Here is a 13,431-nt window from a genome sequence, read left to right on the forward strand (position 1 = left end):
CCAGCCGGAGTCAGGAGAGGTAGTGACCCAGGCTGAGACGCTTGTAGGTTCTGCCCCGGTGACAGGGACAGACTTTGCAGTTTTTGCTGATAATATGTCTGTGGCTATGGCAAAAATCCTTGAAACCCTGCAATCTATGCATGGGGCTCAGTCTTTGGGCACGGCGAGGCCTCTGTCCTCAGGTCCCCCTCACTTGGAATGTATCCAGCCCACAGGGGGGTCCCCGGCTTCACAGGCCGAGGATTATGACTCAGATGATAGCCCCAGCCACCCTAAGCGAGCTCGCTGGGAAAGACCCTCGACGTCATCACACTGCTCAGGGTCTCAGCGCAATCAGTCTCCCTGTGATGTGTCTGATGAGAGTGATCAGGAATCCACTCCTGGAACCCCTCTCAACCTGGATACCCCTGATGGGGATGCCATGGTAAACGACCTTATCTCAGCCATCAATAGGCTGTTGGATATTTCTCCCCCAGCCCCTTCAGCAGAAGAGGCGGCTGCGGAGCAGGAGAAGTTTCGTTTCCTTTATCCCAAGCGTAAGTTGAGTGCTTTGTTAGATCACTCTGACTTCAGAGAATCAATCCAGAAGCACGACGCTCACCCAGAAAGGCGTTTCTCTAAACGATCTAAAGATACGCGTTTCCCTTTCCCCCCTGAGGTGGTCAAGCGCTGGACACAGTGTCCAAAGGTAGACCCCCCGATTTCCAAACTTGCAGCTAGATCCATAGTTGCAGTGGAGGATGGCGCTTCACTTAAAGATGCCAATGACAGACAGATGGACCTTTGGTTAAAATCTGTCTATGAAGCTATCGGCGCGTCGTTTGCTCCGGCATTCGCAGCCGTATGGGCACTCCAGGCTATTTCAGCTGGCTTAGCAAAAGTGGATGCTATCATGCATCCAGCAGTGCCGCAAGTGGCGCACCTTACCACGCAGATGTCGGCGTTTGCGTCTTACGCTATCAATGCGGTCCTAGAATCTACCAGTCGCACCTCAATGGCGTCCGCCAATTCGGTAGTTTTGCGCAGAGCCTTGTGGTTAAAGGACTGGAAAGCAGATGCTGGTTCCAAAAAATGTTTAACCAGTTTGCCTTTGTCTAGAGAGAGACTGTTTGGCGAGCCATTGGCTGACATCATTAAGCAGTCCAAGGGTAAAGACTCCTCTTTACCACAACCCAGAACAACCAAACCTCAGCAGAAAAAGTGGCAGCAGAGGTTTCAGTCCTTTCGAGGTTCGGGCAAGACACCATTTACCTCGTCCAAAGGGACTCAGAGGACGCAAAGAAACTCAGATTCGTGGCGGACTCACACGCGCCCCAAGAAAGCAAATGGAGGTACCGCTTCCAAAGCGGCTACCTCATGACTTCCAGCCCCCTCCCTCCGCATCTCCGGTCGGGGGCAGGCTCTCCCGCTTTTCCGGCATTTGGATGTCACAGGTCAAAGACCGGTGGGTGACGGACATTTTGTCTCGCGGGTACAGAATCGAGTTCAATTCTCGTCCTCCAGCTCGGTTCTTCAGAACCTCCCCACATCCAGACCGAGCAGATGCTCTGCTGCAGGCGGTGGACTCCCTAAAAGCGGAAGGAGTGGTGATCCCAGTCCCTCCTCAGGAACAAGGGCAAGGATTTTACTCCAATCTCTTTGTGGTTCCAAAAAAGGACGGCTCGTTCCGTCCTGTTCTGGACCTAAAACGGCTCAACAAACATGTGCACGCCAGGAGGTTCCGGATGGAAACCCTCCGCTCTGTCATTGCCTCAATGTCCAGAGGAGACTTCCTTGCCTCAATAGACATCAAAGATGCTTATCTCCACGTGCCAATTGCTACAGAACATCAACGTTTTCTACGTTTTGTGATAGGAGACGACCATTTTCAGTTCGTAGCTCTTCCATTTGGTCTGGCGACAGCCCCACGGGTCTTCACCAAGGTCATGGCGGCGGTGGTAGCAGTCTTGCACTCTCAGGGACACTCGGTGATCCCTTACCTAGACGATTTATTGGTCAAAGCTCCCTCTCAGGAGGCATGTCAGCACAGCCTGAATGCTACGCTGGAGACTCTACAGTCTTTCGGATGGATCATCAACTTTCCAAAGTCGATCCTATCACCGACTCAGTCACTAACGTATCTTGGCATGGAGTTTCATACTCTAGCAGCGATAGTGAAGCTTCCGCTGAACAAGCAGCGGTCACTACAGACAGGGGTGCAATCTCTCCTGCAGGGCCAGTTGCATCCCTTGCGGCGCCTCATGCATTTCCTAGGGAAGATGGTGGCAGCCATGGAAGCAGTTCCCTTTGCGCAGTTTCATCTGCGCCCACTTCAATGGGACATTCTCCGCCAATGGGACGGGAAGTCAACGTCCCTGGACAGGAAAGTCTCGCTTTCCCAGACGGCCAAGGACTCTCTACAATGGTGGCTCCTTCCCACCTCATTATCTCAGGGAAGATCCTTCCTGCCCCCATCCTGGGCAGTGGTCACGACAGATGCGAGTCTGTCAGGGTGGGGAGCAGTGTTTCTCCACCACAGGGCTCAGGGGACGTGGACTCCGCAGGAGTCCACCCTTCAGATCAATGTTCTGGAGATCAGAGCAGTGTATCTTGCCCTACTAGCCTTCCAGCAGTGGCTGGAAGGAAAGCAGATCCGAATCCAATCGGACAACTCCACAGCGGTGGCATACATCAACCACCAAGGAGGGACGCGCAGTCGACAAGCCTTCCAAGAAGTCCGGCGCATTCTAATGTGGGTGGAGGACAGAGCATCCACCATATCCGCGGTTCACATCCCAGGCGTAGAAAACTGGGAAGCAGACTTCCTCAGTCGCCAGGGCATGGACGCAGGGGAATGGTCCCTTCACCCGGACGTGTTTCAGGAAATCTGTCGCCGCTGGGGAGTGCCGGACGTCGACCTAATGGCATCCCGGCACAACAACAAGGTCCCGGCATTCATGGCGAGGTCGCGCGATCAAAGAGCTCTGGCGGCAGACGCCTTGGTTCAAGATTGGTCGCAGTTTCAGCTCCCTTACGTGTTTCCGCCTCTGGCGCTCTTGCCCAGAGTGCTACGCAAGATCAGATCCGAGTGCAGCCGCATCATACTCGTCGCTCCAAACTGGCCGAGGAGGTCGTGGTATCCGGATCTGTGGCATCTCACGATAGGTCGACCGTGGTCACTGCCAGACCGACCAGACTTACTGTCCCAAGGGCCGTTTTTCCATCAGAATTCTGCGGCCCTGAACCTGACTGTGTGGCCATTGAGTCCTGGATCCTAGCATCTGCAGGATTATCTCAAGGAGTCGTTGCCACAATGAGACAAGCTAGAAAGTCGAATTCTGCTAAGATCTACCACAGAACGTGGAAGATTTTCTTATCCTGGTGCTCGGCTCAGGGAGTGTCTCCCTGGCCATTTGCATTACCCAAGTTTCTTTCCTTCCTGCAATCGGGGTTAGAAAAGGGCTTGTCGCTCAGCTCCCTTAAAGGGCAAGTTTCGGCACTATCCGTGTTTTTTCAGAAGCGTCTAGCACGTCTGTCTAAGGTGCGCACGTTCCTGCAGGGGGTCTGTCATATTGTGCCCCCGTACAAGCGGCCGTTAGATCCATGGGATCTGAACAGGGTACTAGTTGCTCTCCAGAAGCCGCCCTTCGAGCCTCTGAAGGAAGTTTCCTTTTCTCGGCTGTCGCAGAAAGTGGCGTTTCTTGTTGCGATCACATCGCTTCGGCGAGTGTCTGAGCTGGCAGCTCTGTCATCCAAGGCTCCCTTCCTGGTGTTCCACCAGGACAAGGTAGTGCTGCGCCCCATTCCGGAGTTTCTCCCTAAGGTCGTATCCTCTTTTCATCTTAATCAGGATATTTCCTTGCCTTCGTTTTGTCCTCATCCGGTTCACCGGTATGAAAAGGACTTACGTTTGCTAGATCTGGTGAGAGCACTCAGAATCTACATTTCCCGCACGGCGCCCATACGCCGTGCCGATGCACTTTTCGTCCTTGTCGCTGGTCCGCGCAAGGGGTTGCAGGCTTCTAAAGCCACCCTGGCTCGATGGATCAAAGAACCAATTCTAGAGGCCTACCGTTCTGCGGGGCTTCCGGTTCCTTCAGGGCTAAAAGCCCACTCAACCAGAGCCGTGGGTGCGTCCTGGGCATTACGTCACCAGGCTTCGGCTCAACAGGTGTGCCAGGCAGCTACCTGGTCCAGTCTGCACACTTTCACCAAGCATTATCAGGTGCATACCTATGCTTCGGCGGATGCCAGCTTAGGTAGAAGAGTCCTGCAGGCGGCAGTGACACCCCCGTAGGGGAGGGCTGTTTTGCAGCTCTAACATGAGGTATTTCTTTACCCACCCAGGGACAGCTTTTGGACGTCCCAATCGTCTGGGTCTCCCAATAGAGCGCTGAAGAAGAAGGGAATTTTGTTACTTACCGTAAATTCCTTTTCTTCTAGCTCTTATTGGGAGACCCAGCACCCGCCCTGTTGTCCTTCGGGATGTTTTTTTGTTGTTTGCGGGTACACATGTTGTTCATGTTGAACGGTTTTTCAGTTCTCCGATGTTATTCGGAGTTAATTTGTTTAAACCAGTTATTGGCTTCCTCCTTCTTGCTTTGGCACTAAAACTGGAGAACCCGTGATACCACGGGGGGGGGTATAGCCAGAGGGGGAGGGGCCTTGCACTTTTAATGTAGTGCTTTGTGTGGCCTCCAGAGGGCAGTAGCTATACCCCAATCGTCTGGGTCTCCCAATAAGAGCTAGAAGAAAAGGAATTTACGGTAAGTAACAAAATTCCCTTCTTTCCCTTCCAGCAAAACCTCTCTTCAGTGGTGTCTTCTTTCCACTTCCTGGGCGAAGGAAAAATCCTTCCGACCCCCAGCCGGGGCAGGGGTCACGACGGACGCGAGTCTGTCAGGGTGGGGAGCGGTCTTCCTCCACCTCTCGGCTCAGGGAACCTGGACTCCGACAGAGTCCTCCCCTCGGTTAAATGTTCTGGAGATAAGGGCAGTGGATTTAGCCCTAAAGGTGTTCCAGCGGTAGCTGGACGGCAGGCAGATCCGAATTCAGTCGGACAACGCCAAGGCAGTTGCGTACATCAACCACCAGGGCGGCACACGCAGTCGTCAAGCCTTCCGAGCAGTTCGGCAGATGCGGCTGTGGGCGGAAGCCACAGCCTCCAACTTCTCCGCAGTTCACATCCCGGGCGTAGAAAACTGGGAAGCAGATTTTTCTCAGTCGCCAGGGTATGGACGCAGGGGAATGGTCTTCACCCGCACGTGTTTCTAGAGATCTGTTGCCGTTGGGGGAACGCCGGACGTCGATCTAATGGCGTCTCAGCACTACAACAAAGTCCCGGCATTCATAGCTCGGTCCAAGGATCACAGAGCTCTGGCAGCAGACGCGCTAGTTCACGACTGGTCGCAGTTTCGACTGCCTTATGTATTTCCTCCTCTGGCACTACTGCCCAGAGTGTTACGCAAGATCAGGTCAGACTGTCGCCGTGCCATCCTCGTTGCTCCAGACTGGCCGAGGTGATCGTGGTACCTGGATCTGTGGCACCTCACGGTGGGTCAACCGTGGGCACTCCCTGACCGACCTGACTTGCTGCCTCAAGGGCCATATTTCCTTCGGAATTCTACGGCTCTAATCCTCACTGTGTGGTGGCTCCTAGCGTCATCAGGGATATCTCCAGATGTCATTGCCACCATGAGACAGGCCAGGAAACCAACGTCCGCCAAGATCTATCACAGGACTTGGAGGATCTTCTTATCCTGGTGCTCTGATCAGGGTTTTACTCCCTGGCCGGTTGCCTTGCCCACTTTCTTTCGCAAAGGGTGGCCTTCCTAGTGGCAGTCACATCACTCAGACGAGTATCTCAGCTGGCAGAGCTGTCATGCAAAGCCACCTTCCTGGTGTTTCACCAGGATAGGGTGGTTCTACGTCCGGTCCCGGCCTTTCTCCCTAAGGTATCCCCGTTTCGTCTTACCCTCTTTGGGTCCGCATCCAGTTCACCAATGTGAAAAGGATTTGCATTATTAGATCTGGTGAGAGCACTCCGGCTCTACATTTCTCGCACGGCGCCCCTGCGCCGGTCTGATGCGCTCTTGTCCTTATCGCGGACCAGAGCAAGGGATTTCAGGTTTTCAAGTCAACCTTGGCTCGGTGAATCAAGGAACCGATTCTTGAAGCATACCGTTCTTCTGGGCTTCCGATTCCTGCAGGGCTGAAGGCCCATTCTACCAGAGCCGTCGGTGTCCTGAGCATTGCGACACCAGACTACGGCTCGGCAGGTGTGTCAGGCGGCTACCTGGTCGAGTCTGCACACTTTCACGAAACACTATCAGGTGCATGCCGATGATTCGGCAGATGCCAGCCTAGGTAGGCGAGTCCTTCAGGCGGCAGTTGCCCACCTGTAAGAGGGGGCCGTTTTTCGGCTCTTTTTATCAAGGTATTCTTTTACCCACCCAGGGATTGCTTTTGGACATCCCAATTGTCTGGGTCTCCCAATGGAGCGACAAAGAAGAAGGGAATTTTGTTTACTTACCGTAAATTCCTTTTCTTCTAGCTCCTATTGGGAGACCCAGCACCCGCCCCTGTTCCCTTCGGGCTGTTGTTCTTTTGTGTACACATGTTGTTCATGTTGAATTGTTCTTTTGGTCCATGGTTTCAGTTCTCCGAACATCCTTCGGATTGAATTTACCTTAGGCCAATTTATAAGTTTCCTCCTTCCTGCTTTTGCACCAAAACTGAGGAGCCCGTGATGCACGGGAGGGTGTATAGCAGAGGGGAGGGGTTACACTTTTTAAAGTGTAATACTTTGTGTGGCCTCCGGAGGCAGAAGCTATACACCCAATTGTCTGGGTCTCCCAATAGGAGCTAGAAGAAAAGGAATTTACGGTAAGTAAACAAAATTCCCTTCTTCCCAAGTATCTGCCCATTCTGACATCTTATCCAGATCTTTTTGTAATCTTGTACTATCAAGGTCAGGTTTTAATACCCTACATAGTTTGGTGTCATCAGCAAAGACTGACACACATTTTTTAGTGTACCCCAATATTTGTGACCGGAGACCGTAAATTTTTTTTTTTTCCCCAGCACTTTTTGCACACTTGAATGGTTGTGGGTGATGGACGCTATTATTGATGGCTGGGGGTTATTTTTTTAGGAATTGACTAGGGTCAGCTGATGGTGAGTGGGGGCGCCCAAAAAGTTAGTGTATTCACCTCTGCAGTCAGGCAGGGGAAACATAGGGGCAATTTAGCCTTCATGCCTGTCACTCATATGTGAGTTGCGGCCTGTATATTGACTCATAGGGCCACACTGTTATACACCCGGCTATACCTCACCATATTATTACCGTGTGTTCACCCTAACGCGTCATCCGTCTGTGTCTGCCCTTGTAGCTAAACGTCCTACATGGTTTTATTCCCTGATTTTTAATTATAGTTTAATAAAGTAATTGTTTTACAGGTTAATTCTTGGCTTTAAGTGCAAAATTTTAAAATAGATCTACTCCAAAAGGTTGCAGTTAAAGCAAAAACCTAGTCGTTGACCCCCCCCCCCCACCTTCCCGTCAATATTTCTCCATTTCTCCATTACTCCATTATTGCAAAAAGTTATTTGTGATACTGCAGGGGAGTCTGGTTTTTACCGGTGATGACCCTTCGTTACTTTTTCCTCAGTGCAACCCCAAGTGTAATAACGAAAGCAGCAAATGGGCTGGAGAATGGAGAGGATGAAAGTCTCCCGAGCGTGGAGCTGGATGCCGGGGAGCCTGCCACCAACATCAAGATCTGGCTGTCCGATGGCAAGAGGATCGTTCAGAGATTTAATACTACACACAGGTAATTCTAGCGTGCCTGCTCAGGCGTCGTATTACCGAACGGCCGAATTAATAAGGTAACGTAAAGTGAATCTCCACCACAAGCCAACTTGGGTTATGTGTCGTATTGAAAGTCTGGTCACCTGCCGGTGGTACGAGGGGCTGCTAAGACTTTGGCTTTACCCAGAAAGAAATGAGATCGGATGATGAAACTTTACATTTCTTCCACATACTCTCCCCTGATGACAACACACTCCTTACAACGGTATTCCAAGTTCTGTAAGCCTAGCAAAAAGACAGATTTCGGATGTGCCTTAAACCGTAGCAGCCATGGCATCAAAACTGGTGTGAAATTTGGTACCCTTGAGGTGTGAATAAGGTGGGTGGTCAACCAGTTGGAAGCCCAGCTCTGCCAGTTTTGCCGTGGTCGCTTGTGCAGTGTGAGCGGAGGCGTTGTCTTGCAGGAACAAGATGCCTTAGGACAGATTCAGGAAGTTGGAACTACAATCCCCGTAATTTTTGTTGAGGAAGAGATCAGCCGCTGGGTCAGGTGTTCGGCAGCAGCGGTCTCCTGTCTTCCCTTTTAAAACACATGAAAGCTCGGTTGAGTTCAGCACTCGTGTATGAGGGGAATCGGGGAAACAGATGGTCACATGTATGACCCAGCTCTAGTGGCAGCAGTATTCGTTTTGTCCAGCAGGTGGCCTTAGTGAATGGTATTTGGCGTTATATGTAACTGCCGACGGTTGTGTAGTCAATGCACAGGGCTGAGGGCCCCCCATGTTGTAACACTGAACCCCATAACTACTAGCCAAGCAAATGTTGTTTTTTTTCCCTCTTTAGGATGAGTTTTACTTTGTAATAGCATTGGTTCATATTGTATTGCAAAACTATTCCAACATAAAGTTTTCTTTATCGTTCCTATGGGAGACCCAGACATTGGGTGTAAAGCTTCTGCCTCCGGAGGACACACAAAGTACTACACTAAAAAGTGTAGCTCCTCCCTCTGAGCATATACACCCCCTGGATAACCAGATCTAGCCAGTTCATTGCTTTGTGTTCAGGAGGCATACATCCACACATGCATTCTCATCTGATTTTTCATTTTTGGAAAGTTTTTGAAGAAAAGCGGGTCCAAGCCTGGACTCCCGGCATGTCCCTTCTCACCCCACTGTGTCGGCGGTGCTGTTAAGGTTGATTTACAAGGCTGGAGCCTTACATGCTGCGCTCCTTCACCATCCCTCGGGCTCTGGCTTGAAGTGGGAGCCAGCACGGTTCTCCTTGCTTTGCAGGAGACCGGTCTCCATCTGCAGCCCTTCAGGATCCTGCTGGACGGAGCACTCATCCCCAGGGACTTGGAACCCTGTGTCTCAGCAAGCTAAGTACCTGAGACGTTTTTATTCGGGGGGTCCCGGCACTTTATTATGGTGGGAGAGTGTGCTGTGTAACTTTTGTGACATTTCCGGCCGGTTCTCTGGCTGTCGCCTGAGAACCGCGCCGATGGTGCCTGCGCGCCGGCCGCATCGCTTAAATTTAGGCCCCGGCTTCACCGGAGGCCTACTTTCGATTTCACTGCCCTCGCATGTCAATCATGCAGAGGGACAGTGCGGCTCCGCCCAGCGGCCGTTTGGCACAGGGGAGGGACACTCCTCTCTGAGTACATGTCCCCTCCCCTGTAAATCTCCTTGGCCCTCCAGATCCCGCTCTCAGAGCAGGTCCCGCCCCCTCTCCTCGCTCCGGCGCCATTTTATCAGCGTTTTTCTCTGGATCAGCGCTGGCTGCAGCATCCCTGCTAAGCTGCTTGGGGGTCCGGGCTGTGGGATCTGGAGGGCACACAAACGGTCTGGTAAGCCACAACCTCCGGTTGTGGACCTTCTTATATACTCTCTGGGGGTCATTCTGGCTCAGAGCCCCCACTTCAGCAGCATGTCTCACACGAGGAGCAAGGCTGCAAGGCTGTACTCAATATGCACTGCATGTAAGCTCGTGCTGCCTGAACCGAGCACATATCCACATTGTGATGCCTGTTCTAACCTGACAATGCCTCAGCCTGGAATCGCACCCACAGTGGTCCCTCCGGCTGCTCCGGCTCCGGTGGCTGAACCCCCGGCTTGGGTAGAATCCTTCTCTAGGTCAATCTCCCAGTCTTTTGCCGACTCCATGGGACAGCTGTCCCGGACTTTGCTGAACATGCATCAGCCCCCTTCTCAGGGCGCCTCTGCTGCTAGGGCTCTCTCAGCAGAGCTCGCAGAGGATTCTTCATCTGGTCCCAGACCCCGTCCTCCTAAAAGGAGACGCAGGGTTCCCTCTCCTTCCTCGTCCCGCGGCTCTGATTCACGAGCTGACTCGCAGGACGAGGAGGATGCCTTTACTGGGGGCTCGGACGCTACCTCCATGTGCCCCATTGATCTGTCCGAAAGTGACGCAGATGTTAGTGATTTGATTGCGTCCATTAATTCTGTACTGGACCTCAATCCGCCAGTATCAGAGGAGCAACCCTCTCTGGCAGAAAAACACCAGTTTACCTCGCCTAAGAGGACAAGGAGTGTGTTCTTTAACCACTCCAGTTTTCAGGCCACTGTGACCAAGCCTAGGGCCTGTCCTGACAAACTCTTCTTAAAGCGTGGTTCTGATGACCGTTTTCCCTTTCCACCTGAGGTGGTCAAGGAGTGGGCTCATTCACCAAAGGTAGACTTTCCGGTGTCTAGACTCTCAGCCCGGACCATTGTATCAGTGGCTGATGGCACCTCTCTTAAGGATCCCACTGTCCGCCAGGTTGACCTTCTGGCCAAATCTGTATATGAGGCGGCTGGGGCCTCGTTCTCCCCATCTTTTGCAGCAGTGTGGGCTCTCAAGGCCATCTCTGCTTCTCTTGAGGAGATGCATTCCCTCACCAGGGAATCTATGCCCGAAATGGTTGCCTTAACTTCCCAAGCTTCAGCTTTTTCATCCTATGCCATGTCTGCCAGGCTGGAGGCTTCTCACCGCACTGCGGTGGCTTCGGCTAATTCCCTCGCTATCCGCAGGATCTTGTGGCTTCGAGAGTGGAAGGCAGATGCTTCTTCAAAGAAGTACCTTGCTGGGCTCCCTTTTGCTGGATCCAGGCTATTCGGTGAACAACTGGATGAAATTATTAAGGAAGCTACTGGCGGGAAGAGTACTTCCATGCCACAAACTAAAACCAGGAAACCTGCCCAGGGTAGGAACCAGTCGAGGTTTCGTTCCTTTCGTTCCTCCAACTGGTCGTCCTCTAAGCCCTCGGCCTCGTCCACTAACTCAGCCAAGGACCAAAAACCCAACTGGCGCACAAAGGCGCGTCCACAAAAGACCGCAGGAGCTGCTGCCACTAAGGCAGCCTCCTCTTGACTATCTGGCCGCCCCAGCAACGTCCTTAGTCGGTGGCAGGCTCTCCCACTTTGGCGACGTGTGGTTTCAACACGTCTCCGATCCGTGGGTGCGGGATATCATCTCCCATGGCTACAGGATAGAATTCTCTTCCAGCCCGCCAAACAGATTTTTTCTGTCAACTCCCCCCTGCTCCAAGGCCGCCGCCTTCTCTCAGGCCGTGGCATCCTTGCAGGCCAACGGAGTAATTGTACCGGTTCCCGCCCGGGAACGGTTCAGAGGTTTCTACTCAAATCTCTTCCTAGTCCCCAAAAAGGACGGTTCCTTCCGACCCATCCTGGATCTCAAGCTTCTCAACAAGCATGTTCAGGTGCGGCATTTTCGCATGGAGTCTCTGCGATCAGTCATTGCCTCAATGACCCAAGGAGATTTCCTGGCATCCATCGACATCAGAGATGCCTATCTGCATGTGCCAATTGCAGTTTCACACCAGCGTTGGCTACTTTTGCAATCGGAGAGGAACATTTCCAATTCGTGGCTCTCCCCTTCGGGTTAGCCACGGCCCCTCGAGTATTCACCAAGATCATGGCAGCAGTGGTTGCGGTTCTGCACCTCCAGGGGTTGGCAGTGATTCCTTACCTGGACGACCTTCTAGTCAAGGCTTCATCCAGCACACACTGTCAGCGGAGTGTCTCGCTCACTCTCGCCACTCTAACCCAATTCGGGTGGCTTGTCAATCTTCCCAAATCCACTCTGACTCCGACCCAGAGGCTCACGTACCTAGGGATGCAGTTCGAGACTCTGCCGGCACTTGTGAAGCTGCCCTTAGTCAAACAGCAGTCCCTCCATCTGGCGGTGCGCTCTCTGCTGAGGCCCCGCCGTCATTCCATCAGGCACCTGATGCAGGTGCTGGGTCAGATGGTGGCGTCAATGGAGGCTGTTCCCTTTGCCCAGTTCCATCTGCGTCCTCTGCAGCTGGACATTCTCCGCTGTTGGGACAAGCGGACTTCCTCCTTGCACAGGCTAGTGGCTCTGTCGCCACAGACCAGGGGCTCCCTTCAGTGGTGGCTTCGGCCCCTCTCTCTGTCTCAGGGACGCTCCTTCCTGGTCCCGTCCTGGGTGATCCTCACCACGGATGCCAGTCTATCTGGCTGGGGAGCGGTATGTCTCCACCACCGAGCACAGGGCACTTGGACTCCGTCCGAGTCAGCCATCTCGATCAATGTGCTGGAAACCAGAGCTGTGCTTCTGGCTCTCCTAGCCTTTCACCACCTTTTGGCGGGCAAGCACATCCGAGTCCAGTCAGACAACGCGACAGCGGTTGCCTACATCAATCACCAAGGCGGGACACGCAGCCGCCTGGCAATGTTGGAGGTTCAACGCATCCTTCAATGGACGGAGGACTCCAAGTCCACCATATCCGCAGTCCACATCCCAGGCGTGGAAAACTGGGAAGCAGATTATCTCAGCCGTCAAACCGTGGACAGTGGCGAGTGGTCCCTGCATCCGGCAGTGTTTCAGTCAATCTGCCGCAAGTGGGGCACTCCAGAAGTGGATCTAATGGCATCCCGGCACAACAACAAGGTTCCGGTTTACGTGGCTCGCTCCCACGATCCTCAGGCCCTTGCAGCGGACGCTCTGGTTCAAGATTGGTCCCAGTTTCGTCTGTCCTACGTGTTTCCCCCTCTAGCTCTCTTGCCCAGAGTTCTGCGCAAGATCAGAATGGAGGGCCGTCGGGTCATCCTCATTGCACCGGACTGGCCCAGGCGAGCTTGGTACCCAGACCTGCTCCATCTGTCCGTAGAGGTGCCGTGGCATCTTCCGGACCGTCCAGACCTTCTCTCACAAGGTCCGTTTTTCCGCCAGAATTCTGCGGCTCTCAGATTGACGGCATGGCTCTTGAGTCCTGGATCTTGACGGCTTCTGGTATTCCTCCTGAAGTCATCTCCACTATGACTCGGGCTCGGAAGTCTTCCTCGGCCAAAATCTATCACAGGACCTGGAGAATTTTCCTGTCCTGGTGTCGCTCTTCCGGCCATGCTCCTTGGCCTTTTTCCTTGCCGACCCTTCTGTCCTTTCTACAGTCCGGTCTGCAGCTAGGACTATCCCTCAATTCCCTCAAGGGACAAGTCTCGGCTCTGTCAGTGCTGTTCCAGCGGCGTATCGCCCGGCTGGCTCAGGTGCGCACCTTCATGCAGGGCGCGTCTCACATCATTCCGCCTTACCGGCGGCCCTTGGATCCCTGGGACCTCAATCTGGTCCTCACGGCCTTGCAGAAACCTCCCTTTGAGCCTCTT

The 13,431-nt window shown here is 53.2% G+C and overlaps 1 protein-coding gene across 1 annotated transcript in view; it reads left to right on the top strand.

Annotated features, from left to right (window-relative positions):
• UBXN2A (UBX domain protein 2A) overlaps nt 1-13,431 on the top strand; it is a 56,612-nt gene that overhangs the window by 28,446 nt on the left and 14,735 nt on the right. Inside the window, exon 6 of the mRNA XM_075341156.1 lies at nt 7,650-7,811. Coding sequence (XP_075197271.1) covers nt 7,650-7,811 — 162 coding nt within the window. The remainder of the gene's footprint in view (nt 1-7,649; nt 7,812-13,431) is intronic.

This window comes from Anomaloglossus baeobatrachus, chromosome 3 (assembly GCF_048569485.1).
Source record: "Anomaloglossus baeobatrachus isolate aAnoBae1 chromosome 3, aAnoBae1.hap1, whole genome shotgun sequence".
In the NCBI taxonomy this organism is placed as follows: Eukaryota; Metazoa; Chordata; class Amphibia; order Anura; family Aromobatidae; genus Anomaloglossus; species Anomaloglossus baeobatrachus.